Source organism: Pholcus phalangioides, unplaced genomic scaffold (assembly GCF_987345545.1).
Source record: "Pholcus phalangioides strain wild (caught in Gottingen) unplaced genomic scaffold, Ppha-v1.0 ptg000012l_1, whole genome shotgun sequence".
Lineage (NCBI taxonomy): Eukaryota > Metazoa > Arthropoda > Arachnida > Araneae > Pholcidae > Pholcus > Pholcus phalangioides.
This window is the reverse complement of record NW_028301605.1, coordinates 5,629,730-5,643,105: the sequence shown is the minus strand read 5'-3', so window position 1 is coordinate 5,643,105 and position 13,376 is coordinate 5,629,730. Positions and strand designations below refer to the sequence as shown.

Below are 13,376 nucleotides of genomic sequence, written 5' to 3'. Positions count from 1 at the left end.
GGTGTTTTGACTCGGCCTCTTGAACGGCGTATATAAACGATGTTCCACTATATCCATAAGGTCATTGTATGTGCAGCTAACCAGAGCCATCTCAAGAGCACCATAGGCCTCCCGGGCCAAGTGATTTTCCCTACCAGGCAAATTTACATGAATATTCCTCGAAAATTTCAACTATATCTCATTTTTGTGAGGCCCCATTCTCTTGAGGCCACCCGGGCACGTGGGCCCATGCGTTAAGACGGCACTGCAGCCTACCATCCACCCCATCAGTAGCTTAGATATTTCATACAAATTTAGTAGTATTAATCGTCGACTCTACAGTAACTTACTTACCTTGTTTTTGTATATTTCCAGCCGCCCACATCGGGGTGGGCATCAGCGGCCAAGAAGGAATGCAGGCAGTTCTAGCGAGCGACTTCTCCCTGGCTCAGTTCCGATACCTCGAGAGGTTGCTTTTGGTCCACGGACGCTGGTCGTACTTGAGGATGAGCAAATTTCTCAGATATTTTTTCTACAAGAACTTCGCCTTCACGCTCTGCCATTTTTGGTTCGCGTTCTTCTGCGGCTTCTCCGCTCAGGTACAAAAAAAAACCCACCACGGATTCATTTTAAACTGAATTTACATGAATTCTCTCTCTCCTTCACAGTTATTCATGTAATTACATCTTTTCTTCGATGTTTCTTTTCAGACTGTTTATGATCCGGCGTTCATCTCTTTTTACAATGTCTTTTATACCTCACTACCTGTTCTGGCACTTGGTGTATTCGACCAGGTTGGTATAGCGTATAATGTCGTGCTCTATCTCTTTCACGACAAATTTATTATCTAAAAGTCACATGTAATTAATGTGTTCGGAAGAAAGTAGGTAAACTTTGCCTAATAAATACTCAGAAAAATCACCAACGAAAAAGGGAAATGCAAAACTCCTAATGCACTCCTCACTGCTGGCAAGAGGGTCATAAATTCAAATTTCAGGAAGCGGAAGTTTTCCACAAAGTGAAGCCCACGGCTGATTTCGACTTACATATATTCGGGCTTTTAAAAATAAATTAGTAAACGACAGTAAATCAACACCACCGGTCGTATTGCCATGGCTTGAGTTCACTACGAGTAGGAATTGTAAGAAAATTCGAATAGACCAATTAGATAACTCCATTTCGCAAGCAGCCAATCAGGTCGTTTTAGAAGATTTACACGCAGGCGCTCAGCTTCATTCTGGTCACGACGTTTGACTTGGACAGACGCATATTTTTTCATTCCGCTGAGCAGCTTAAGATTTGGTAACCAATCCAAGTGGGATCCTCGATCATCGTGGTATTTTTTAATTCTCTTATGTCGTCACCCATAGCGTGTCGAAATGCATTTAAAAGTTTTGTATTTGCCTTTTTTCGTTGGTGAGTTTTCTGAGTATTAATGTTGTGCTCACTTGATATTTTTCCAGGACGTCAACGACCGCAATTCGCTGCATTATCCGCAGTTGTATACACCGGGCCATCAGAATTTGTTATTCAACAAATGTGAGTTCATGAAGTCAGTCGCGCACGGCCTCCTCACTTCATTTTCCTTGTTCTTCCTGCCGTTCGGAGCCTTCAGAGAAACTCTGGATTCCAACGGTTTAACCACTGATGGGCAGCAGCTGTTTGGGACTGTCGTGTCAACTCTTCTGGTCTTCATCGTCACGGCACAAGTGAGTTTGCCCAAAGATTTATCCCTGGTTCCGTCTAAACCTATTGGATCAACTTTGGAAGGGAAAGTTGTTTGTTTCCGCGGAATCTAACCCGGGAGGGGGGGGGGGCCTTTTTGCAGTACGGACAAGCACGGATTTAATCAACAAAAGAGGGAGAAAAAAAATCTCATAGCACGCATAGTAGCGTAATGCGCAAAGTGGACAGGGTCGACACTTGGGCCATGCGATCCGTGTGGCCACATGGGACGACGCTCTAGGAAGGGTGCTAAATCTGCCAACTCGGATTTGGCGCCAAAAAGCTTTCTTGACAAAAAAAAAAAACGTGGTCGGGAGCACCAAAAATAGGTCCCGCAGCGGTAGAGATTTTTTCTCGAGCCGCCCCTATGAGTGGAGTAGGCAGGAAAAGTAATATATTTTCTACTGACGCAATATGGGACGTATTTGCTAAAGTTAAGGGACGCCGTGAATGTCTACACTCAGCGCATCACACTGCTATGCGCGTTATAAGTAAATCACAGAGTTATAGCCGGGTTTTCCTAGGAGCAGGTTTCTACAGCGAGAGCAGCGTAAAAATACTGATTGGTCAAAAAACCTGAATTTCAGGTTTTTAACCAATCAGCATTTTCACGCTGCACACGGCTCAGAAGCTTTACTTCTAGGAAAACCCGGCTTTGGTCTCTTCGGTGTAGCTACGGGATCTCGCGCTTTGACGGACTTTGACCTTTGAAGACCGGACACACCCCGCTTCCCTTCTCGGAGAGATATCGAAGCGTTCATTAAAAACAAAGAAACATAGTCGCCTCAGACGAAGGCAACGAAAAATTGATTTAATCATCTTGGAACATCAGCGCTCGTCAATCTGAAATCATATAACAGATAAATAAAATATAAACAATCTATGCCAATGAGCAATAAAAATTATAAACATTATTGTAAGATGGCGTACAGTCGTCCATCCGATATAGAATCTGGCATTCATGAATAACTTCAATGATTGCCGATAATCTTGGGATATACATTTTGAATCACGGTGAATCAGATAATCGCAGTCATCCATATTGTTATATTGTGTGTACAGCTTCCACATAACAGTTCGATTGTCATCATCGGGCCCTCAGTAGTCATAGGACTGGGTTTTATCTGGTTACATCCCGGGTATTTTTTGCAGTAGTGTGGGCATCGTGCTGGACTCTCGTCCTGAGGATCCAAGTTGGAGCCCCGTTGACGGCATAGTGGTGGCCGACTGAAGTTAGTTTTCTGCGGTTTTCCCAGCTTCGAGGCACGAATGTACGCCGGTCGCTTATAAACTATCCCTATATTTCTAGCTACATTGTAGAAATTTAGCGCATCGTGATTGGCCGAAATAAGGGATGAACCATTACGTCACTCATGGTGAAATTTTTGCTGGTGACGTTTAACAATAGATATATTTAATTGTGCTTGAATCCGACATCCGCCGTTGGAGTAATGGTTATAGTACGAGACTCATTTACCGAATGTTGTGTGCTCGATCCGGTCTGAAACACATGCAATTTTTTTTCCCATCCTTCCATCTTTGCTGTCATTTACTGATTTACTAAAAAAATGTTTCCATTTTCGTTTCTGATTTAATCAAACGCGGTTCATGTGCAGCGAGAAGACAATAATAACGGCTCGCGAGGCTTGGCCCAGCAGTCAGTTACTGATTCAATAAAAAATGCTTTTATTTTTCGTTAATGAGCTTTGAAATTCAGTTTCGCCTAAAACTCCACCTCTCGTGACGTCTTGCTAGCTTTCTTGCTCGCAGTAACCAATCACCGGCGTGCTAATGCTCCCTGTGTCACTAAGAAAGTAGGGATTGTAATTACGTGAGCCGGTCTGCCATTTAATAGTCTCTCCGCAGAGAGCAGGCAGGCCTACAACACGATACTGACAAAACATAAAAATTCAAGCATTTCCATCTTTACTTCAGAAAATGGAAGCAGATGGCAGCATGAACACGAAACAAGCTCAACTCGACAACATAAATATACTAGGACCAAGCATACACTCAGAACACACATTCCGGCATGGGCCGACTCGTTAGAAATTCCGTAGAGGAATGTGTACGAGGTGCATGTTCGGTTAAGTAGTAGTAGTAGTAGTAGTCATAGGTCCTTATCTATGGTCACATGCAAATGCCACTACCGTGAAGACCGATCGTTTATTGCAGATCGCCGTCGTCTAGGCCACAAGTTGTACATCCTCACCTGACTGCTGCACTCTCTCGAGGGCCACATGAAAATTCATATCCATGATCACACGATTGTAATAATTTCCCTGCGTTTATGAATGCCTTCCCTCTAAGCTTCCAAAATTCTCCAAATTTTCTCGCATCTCACCGAGCTTCGGAATTTGCATGCACCTGCCATGAACTTCTGAAATTTTCACGTGCTTCTGCATACTCTGTTTCTACCAAGGTGACCCTTTGAAGAAAAAATATCGTGCCCCCACCGCAAAAAAAAAACAAAAAACTTTGCTGTTCCTTCTCCCTTGACAACCATTACTGTACAACAGGGAAACTCAAAAGTTTGAGATTCCCTACAATACAGAATTTTGGTTTTACTTAGGTTGGGCTTGTTTTGCTATTTTCCGCCTTTCGGGCGTTTGAAATATTGTCTGAGGCTTTCATGGCCGGCGTTAAATGGCTTGCAAACGGTTTCCGGGTTATTAGGCCATGGTCTAGGAGATTTTCTTCCTGACGTTTTGATGCCTGCCACAGATGTGGGCGAAACGTCAGGAAAAAAATCTCCTAGACCATGGCCTAATAACCCGGAAACCGTTTGCAAGTCAGGTGCTGGTTTGTCCAGGTTTTTGCTTGCACAATGAAATAGAATTATTTTTAATATTTTTTCCATTTTAACTTTCAGCAAAGGTAGATATCATGCTACGAATTTATTATTTCACTGTCATATTTTTGCCATGTTAATATTTTACATAACCAAAGGATGCGGAACCCATTTTGTGAACCATTGTATCCCCGTTTACATATGCAATATTGGGGTTTGAATGGAGATGGTTGCAGTGCCGTCTTAACACGTGGGCCCACCCTGGCAGGGCCCGGGGGGCCTCACAAAAATTATAACCGGTTCAAACTTTCGAGAATTCGCCAAGTAGGGCCTCAGAAAAATCACTTGGCCCGGGGCCTATGATGCTCTTAAGACGGCCTGATGTTTGGATGAATATAAAACCTGCTCGTATTTTTTTTCCCATTGTAGCCCCGTTTAGAAACGAATGAAATGAAAAATGAACTGTTTTGAAGGAATTGCGGCCAGATTGCAGGCAGAAATTTCGAGGGCTTTGCTCTGATATGGGATATAAGCTGTAAGGTCGAGATTGTCACTTCTGAGTGTTTTCAGTATCAGTTTAATGGTTTGAATAGGTTTTACGTTATGCACTTGAGCGTAAAGCATTTCTGTGAAAGTTCACGCTGGGAAGTTCCTAGGAAGGCAAGTTCCTAGTCCTTGAAATGAATTAATCAATTTTACATTGATTTCTATGAGGGAAGAAAAACTATTCGATTTCAGAACAATTCGGGTTACGAACAGACTTCCGGAATGAATTAGTAAGTTCGTAAACCGAGTGTCCGCTGTTCGTAAAAGCATAAACGTTATATGAGACTAAAGCCGTGCACATAGTAGCGGGGGGGGGGGGACCGCGAGGTACGAAAGTGCACAATATACTAGTGACGAAAACAATTGTATTGCTTTGTTCTACACCGCACATACTCGAGAAGCAAGACAAGGAAGGGAAACAAGAGAGGCCACTCAACGATGTGGTGTCACCACATGTACAACATGAACAAACATGTTGGTATCACGTGACACCAACATGTTTGTTGGTACCTCGATCTGCTAATTTTCGCTATCTGCTGATTGGTTGTTTCTCCCTTTTTTCTTTCCCTCGTCTGTGGAAGGATCATCATCATCACACCCTTACATTTCAGAACCCCTTTGGCCATTTTCTCTATTCCCTCCTCTTTCACTATGCGCGGACATCGCTTCCTCCATCCGTATCCATTTTTTCTCTTCCTTGACGCAATTCTTGCAGTGCGTACGTACCTCTTCGCTCCACTACGAGTGCAGCCTAAAGCCCCGTTCACATGTGCAAGATTGGGGGTCGCTTTGGTGGTAATTACCGGCATGACAACTTTTTTCCCCTCGTAGGGAAGAAAAAGGTGGGAGAGAAGCTCATCAAAAAAAGCCCATTTTTCTTGGGGTGGATTGGAGGTCGACACCGACCTTCTCTCCCATAATCCTTTGCGCCGCGAAAACTGCTATAAGCTCCTTCTTCAACCATCTTGAATCAATCACTTCCGTTCAACCTACGTAACCAGTGACGACTTCCGGAAAAAAGAGGGGGATTACTGGCATAAACTTAACGTCATGTGAACGGTTTGTAACGAAAATCCCCGTTACCGGGAACTTCCCGGGATGTTTTATTGTACATGTGAACGGGGCTTAAGAGTACTTAAGTAGCACCCTTCTCCAAAAAATGGCATATGCCCTTCAATCATGTATATACGGGACGGGACATCTGACATCCATGGCTCCCATATCCTGATGTTTTACGCGTTTTTGTGCCTCCGTAAAAATAGTGTGATAGCATCATCTATCATAGTATTTTCGTAATACATTGTCAGCTTGCAATTTTACACTCTAATGACTACCAAATGAGAGTTTTAAAAATATAACGGTTTCATCCTGGTTATTATTAATCGATGTCCCGGTTCTTAACAACGATTTGTCCCGGTATTTCAGGCACCTGATCTGGTCACCCTAGTTTTACTGAAATGCCGATCTGCCTTGTATTTTGTATCCATCACATTCTACTGACGATTTTATTTTGTATTGTGCAGATCGCACTGGACACTGCATACTGGACCGTCTTCAACCACGTCGTGATATGGGGAAGCGTCGGCTTCTACTTCGCCATGACGCTCATCGTCAACAGCGACGGGATAGGCAACAAGTACCTCGGCGCTTTCCGGATGACCCTCAGCTGCCCGCGATTCTGGTTCACGGTGCTGCTGACCATGATCAGCCTCCTGGTACCAATCATAGCCGTCCGATTCTATTACGTCCACGTACACCCGACCCTTTCGGACAGGGTCCGGTTGAAACAGAGGTGGGTCAGGTCCAGGGCCCGAGATGAAGACGAGGAGCTCCCGCATCCGATGCCGATCGTCCGCCGACAGAGCAGGAGGAAGTCCATGAGATCCGGATACGCTTTCGCTCATCAAGAAGGCTTCGGACGCCTGATCATGAGCGGCAAGATCATGAAAAAGACCAAATCGGGAACCTCCTTCGGGAACAATCTTCTGCCGCCTCTGCTACCAGGGCCCATAGCGAACTTCAGACCCACAATCAAAGTGTGATCAGGTTTTCATTCCAAGTGCATTATGGATATCGTGGTATTACTGTATAATAATAATAATCATTGTTACAAGCAAGTTCAATCAAAAGACTACTCCATGGGGACCAAAGACTGTGCATTAATATTCCAAGGGACCACCAGGACTCTTTTTTTTTAATTGAAAAAGGAAACCATAGTTTCGAAGGTTGTTATGATAACAAATTTATCGTGCAATATATATTCATAACATAGTAATTTTTATTGTCAATGTCCATCTAGAAACAAATTATACATCATTAAGATATTTAGGCTTATATCGTGAGAATTTGTATTTATAAAATAAAAATCAATAGATTTTCAAATCTTTCTATGACCATATAAGACCATAGTGATCTATACTAGATCTATGTTTTTAGAAATTACTAAATATAGCGTATTAGCTGTACATTTTATATCGCTAAAAATCATGTTCTGCCCAACATTATCTCATACATTTGTTTCATATACAAAGGAGCCGAGGACTCTATGATAGTGGCCTACCGGATAGGAAATTCCGTTCAATTTCATTATGAAAGGAGCCTTTTCCTGAATTCATCAACATCCTTGGCTTGTGTGTAACCGAATATAAGCAGGGTGCTTCAGAAAGGACTCCCTAACTTCGAAATAACTTGGAAGTAGTGCTAAAAGGAAAGATGAAACCAGCAGTTCGCTTGATGTCAGGCTTGAAATTCCAAACAAGCCGGTTTGCGAAGTTAGTTAAGACTTTGGAGAATAGATGGTGCCACGATCCTTTGAAACAGTTGGTGGTGTGTTCCTTCGCAAATTGGAGTCAAATCGCATTATGATGGATTCGAAACGGTCGTCTTGATTTGAAAAGATGTAGTAGGGTAGATTCGGAAATCCCAAAATGTGTGAGGATGCCGTCTTAGTAGCACTTTATTTATCTCTGTTCAGAACAGATGACGCCACTACACTTGAAAAAGTTTTCCAATCAAAACAGAACTGCTGTAATAATTTTTATTCGCCTTTGACGGAAGGTTACCGGAATTCGAAACTTAAAAATGAGAACGTATGCGGTTACACTCTTGGCAACTTCACTTACACATTTTCACAACAGATGGCGCCTCTGTTCCAGCAAAGAACAACATACGTTTTTCAACAAAGACAGAGGCGCATTTAATAACTGTAAATATTTGCGGAGGGAGGGGAGACCAAACAAATGCACACCGATGAACAGATTTTTGCTTCACAAACAATTTTTTTTAGAAAGAAAAAATTCCAGAAGCCTGGAAGTGAGGATAAAAGGGAAAAATTTCGGAAACGTATGAAGGCTCTCAGAATGACTATATATAAAAACAATGAAGATACATCCTCATAAATGAGGAGTTCCGGTAACTCTAGATGTGACGGACTCTAATCGCGAGATCCCGGGTTCGAACCCCACCGTCGCCGCAGTGGTGGTCGGCTGAAGTTGGTTTTCTGCGGTTCCCAACTTCGAGGTGCGAATTCAAGCCGATCTCCCCATTAAAAAATCTCGCCGCAGAAAGCAACAGGCCTACAACGGTAAAATGTTCAAACATTACACTTCACTCATAGTTCGAAAAATATGTGGTAGATAGCAGCACTATAACAAGCATTACACAAAAACAAGCTTCCCGTTAGGTTCACAACGCGGACACGTATATTCCAACATGTACCAATTCGTTAGAAGTTCCGCAGAGGAATGTGGATGAGATACATGTGTGGTTTAGTAGTAGTAGTAGTAACTATAGATGGGGGAAAAAAGTAATGAGTGGAGTTTTAAGCTACTTTCCTTCAATGTCCCGACAAAGATGAACTTTTCAATCAGATACAGCGTTTGAGGATTCTTGCTGTGTAAAAAATGAATTTCGAATATTCCCACAAAAGGAAGTGAAAGAAAACGACCGTGGCACCGTCTGTTAGTCAAAACTGTAATTAATTTTGCAAACCGATGCATTCAAAATTCCCGGTTTGTCTATCATGCGTATCACTCGCTCTATCTCTGAATCGCTGTTTCAAAGTTATTAAGTCCTTTCTGAAATACCCCGTATTTCTGGTAGTGAGGCTGTAGCCCGCCAGGGCTTAGGAATCTTAAGGGACCAAAGAAAGAAATCGTACTGGAAGGCCTAGGCTCTATCTCCAGTTCATATCCAGTTCATAATTTTAGTTATTGCACCCGTTAGTGGACATCTAGGAATGACCCCCCCCCCCCCGAAATGAAAGAAAATGACTATGGATGGAGTCCCGTGATCTATAAATCACAGAGTTTAGTTCTCCCCAATTCCAGAAGAAATTCTTGCCGTAGGCTATTCCAATGCCCACCCATGCAAAATATTTACGAAAATTCGACTCTTGGCTCCACTTTTTGGAAGATTAGTGACCATATTTATTTCTCGTTATGTTGATCCCGTACATATAGGAACCCATTTGAGTCGGTGTGGACCCAGTTTTAGCAAAAATTTCACAGACATTATTTCCAGGGGTATAAAAAAATGTTGGGTCGATCTCCGGGGCTCAAGGCTGTAATCTCGTCACCGTCATCCCCCGCCACTTGTAGAAAGCCGTGCATGAGAAAATTATAGACGGCCGCAAAATAGTTTTCACAAAGGCAGAAAATTTCGTTTCTCCTCTCTACGGGCCGTAAAATGCTTAAGGGTGTGAACATAGTGCGTCCGTATTTCAGATTCTGGAAACCCAACGTCCTCTCCGATTGGATGAAAACATGAATTTAAATTTTTTAGCTTGAAATTCGGGGTTTTCACACCAATCGGGGACGACGTGGGTTTCCAGAATCGAAAATACGGACACACTATGTCCTCACCCTTAGATCGGTTCTGAACGGGAGCAGTTTCGAACTGCTGCCATCGCCGTCTTAACGCATGAGCCCTACAGAGCATAAGAGGTGCCTTGTTATAATGAAATGATTTTAGAGGGTAAGCATGTGAGGTCTCAACCTTTGGAAGCCAAACACTGGTTTATAGGCAGGCACTTCCAGCTAGATAGCCCCCCCCCCTCACAAAAAAAACACTTAGCTCGGGTTTTATGACGCTCATAAGAGATGGTTCTGCCTCTGCTATCATCAATTTATGTTCTTACCTGTAACATTCAACGTCATTCAAGGGACTGAAGGACTCAACTTACTACTACTGGATGGCGAATCAAAACGATAAAGGTCGAAAATGTTGCTTGAGTCTGTGTGAGAAACCCTGGGTGAAAACGATTCACTTACCCGTGAGGAAATCGATCCCGGAAGATCGTAAAAAGCATTTCAAAGAGGTTTACGGAAAATTCACTGACAATTATCCGCCATGCAATTCACCGCTAGGAAAGTTCACCGACAACAGTTCGACGCGAGGCAGTGAGCCAGTAAGTGAGCGATGAATGACTGAGTGAGTGAGTGAGTCAAGTAAATGATACAGTAGTTAGTGAGTGAGTGACAGAGTGAGTGAGTCAAGTAAATGATACAGTAGTTAGTGAGTGAGTGACATAGTGAGCTACTTAGAGATAGAATAAGTGACCTAGTGAGTGAGTGTCATAGTGAGCGACTTAGTTTGGTGAGTGAGGGAATGACAGAGGGAGCAACCTAGTGAGTTGCTGATAGAATGAGTGACCTAGTGAATTGATGATAAAATGAGTGACCTAGTGAATTGATGATAAAATGAGTGAATGAATGACAAAGTGAGTGTGTGGCCTAATGAGTAAGTCAGTGACCTAGAGATGGAGGGACCGACCGACTACGGGAATGATCAAGTAACATGGCGAGACAGATTGTGAGTGAGTGACCTGACTCATTTGATGACTCCCTTGTCCACTCGTTCATTCATTCACTCACTCACTTGATCATTCATTCACTCGTTTATTCACTCATGTCGAACTGCTGTCGGTGAATTTTCCTAGCGATAAATTGTATGGCGGTGAATGGTTGTCGTTCAATTTTCCAGACACGTTTCAAAAAATTGGCCGATTATCCACAGAACACAAATATACTCATAGAATGTTATAAAATTTTGCTGTAACATTTATATAAATGAGGTATTTTTTTTCATTATATAGTGCCTCAAAAAAAAAAAAATCTGTCCAATTTCTAGCATTCTGTAAAATTTAGAATAGTCAATAACAGTATTAAAACTGTAAAAACAAGAGAGAATTTTATGCTGAACCTGTACACACCAGTGTTATAAAATGATTTACTATAGAAATGCAGAAGTTCAATTAGGTGGAGAACGAAGAGCCCAAATTATTGTGTGTACATGTACAAAACACCGTAAAAAAAAACTGTATGTTGGACGGAAAATAGTTGAAATGCATCAATAAATATATTTTTCCATATTTCGTAAGAATATTTTTTCTACCTCTGATTTTTATTTTCCAGATATGTGTAGATCATGCAGGGTGTTTCAAAAAAAAAATATCGCCAACATGGAAGGGCGCAATTCATAACAATCCCAAATCATATAGGTGCGCAAACGCCATACAGAGCTACTACGTGGAGTGGTGGTTGCTTCACACACCTGGCATTTTTGAGATGGTGAGGCATTTCATGCAGCGTCGATGTATAAAGCGTGTTTCAGTACGTCTGGCAAAAACTTTTGGAGCATCCACTGTACTAGTATCGTTCCTAAATACATTATTCGAGGAGAATTCTTCTACATATGTACTATTTAAGTAGCTGTTACCCGATTCATTACTCGCGTGGATTTGGTAATCAAAAAATTGTTCGGCGATGATTTCCCCCATATAACATATGAACACCTTCATGACACCCTTGGTGGTGGTTGAATTTTCAAATATCCGGTCTTAGTGAGGCTTCACATACAAATATAATACTGACCAAATTTCATATTTACAGCTTCAGTGGTTTGAGCTTAGCGATGATTGCCCTATATAACCTTTAAACACCCCCACCTTCCCTTATGACCCCCCCCCCCCCCAGGGACCGAATTTAGAAAAACCACTTGGAGAGTTTTTACAACAATTATAATGAAACTTGAGCAAATTTCATATTTTTAGCTTCAGTGGTTTCGGCTCGGCAATGTTGAATCAGTCACTTGTCAGATAAAGTAGGTTCATGTGGCCCTTTTTTGCTATATACAACTCGTGACAGAGTAGGTTTACGTGGTCTTTCAGCTACGCACATCTCATAACATAGAGTGGCTTCACCTACAGGCACCTCGTAACGGCCCCTGATGCTCTTAAGATGGCCCATGGTTTATATGCACATCTCGTGACAGAAATCCTATGGAATAGGTTCACGTGGTCTTTCTGCTATTCACACCTCGTTAGAGATGGAGTAAATTCACGTGGTTCTTCAGCTGCAACATCTCATGACAGAGTATGTTGATGTAGTCCTTTCAGTGCCGTCGTAATGCATGGGCACACACGGGCATGGCCGGGGGGAGGGCGGCGCCTCAAAGGAGGGTGGGATCTCAAAAAATGAGATCTGGGTTTGAATTTTTCGAGAGTAAACACGTAAACTTTGCCAGGTGGGGTGATTCTCTTAAGACGGCCCATGGTCCTTCAGCCACAAAAATCCCGTGAAACACAGAGTAGGTTCTCATGGTCCTTGTGCTATGAAAACCTTAAGATAGATGAAGTAGGTTCACGTGTTTCTTCTGCTATGCACATCTCGTGAAATATAGAATGGGTTCATGTGGCCCTTCAACTGCAGACATCTCGTGGAAGACAGAGTAGGTTCACGTGGCCTTTCTGCTACGCCTATGCCAAGACATAATAGAGTAGGTTCACGTGGTCTTTCGGCTAAGCACATCTTGTGACATAGTAGGTTCACGTGGTCATTCTGCTATGCACACTTCGTGAGATATAGCAAGTTCTCAGCAACGCACATTTCGTGACAGATACAGTAGGTTCACGTGATCCTTCCGCTAAGCACATCCCGTGACAGAGTACTCCTTGAGCTACACACATCCCATAGAGTGGTTTCACGAGGTCCTTTTTGTTATACACACCTCGCTAGAGATAGAGTAGATTCGCGTGGTCTTTCAGCTACGCACATCTCGTGACAGATAATAGTTTCTAATGATATATAAATCTCGTGACAAATAGCACTGTATATGGTTCTGATGGTCATTCTGTTATGATCTCAACAGATAAAGTAGTTCACGTGGTGCTTGTGCTCGTAATAAAGTAGGTTCACGTGGTGGCATTTGCAAAAAGTTTCATGGCGAAATTCTTTAGTAGCTTATGGCTAAGGGAGTGCGCAACACAAATCAAAAGCAATGTTATCGTCAGATACACATTGTAAAGGTACATTAAACGATACCACCCCAGTTTCAA

General features: G+C 42.5%; 1 protein-coding gene across 1 annotated transcript in view; it reads left to right on the top strand.

Moving 5' to 3' along the window:
• LOC149079218 (phospholipid-transporting ATPase ID-like) overlaps window positions 1-7,429 on the top strand; it is a 67,311-nt gene extending 59,882 nt beyond the window's left edge. The window contains exons 20-23 of the mRNA XM_089240114.1: window positions 355-578; window positions 690-773; window positions 1,443-1,688; window positions 6,565-7,429. Of these exons, the coding sequence (XP_089096240.1) occupies window positions 355-578; window positions 690-773; window positions 1,443-1,688; window positions 6,565-7,083 (1,073 nt within the window). The 3' untranslated portion in view covers window positions 7,084-7,429. The remainder of the gene's footprint in view (window positions 1-354; window positions 579-689; window positions 774-1,442; window positions 1,689-6,564) is intronic.
• Window positions 7,430-13,376: the final 5,947 nt, after the last annotated feature.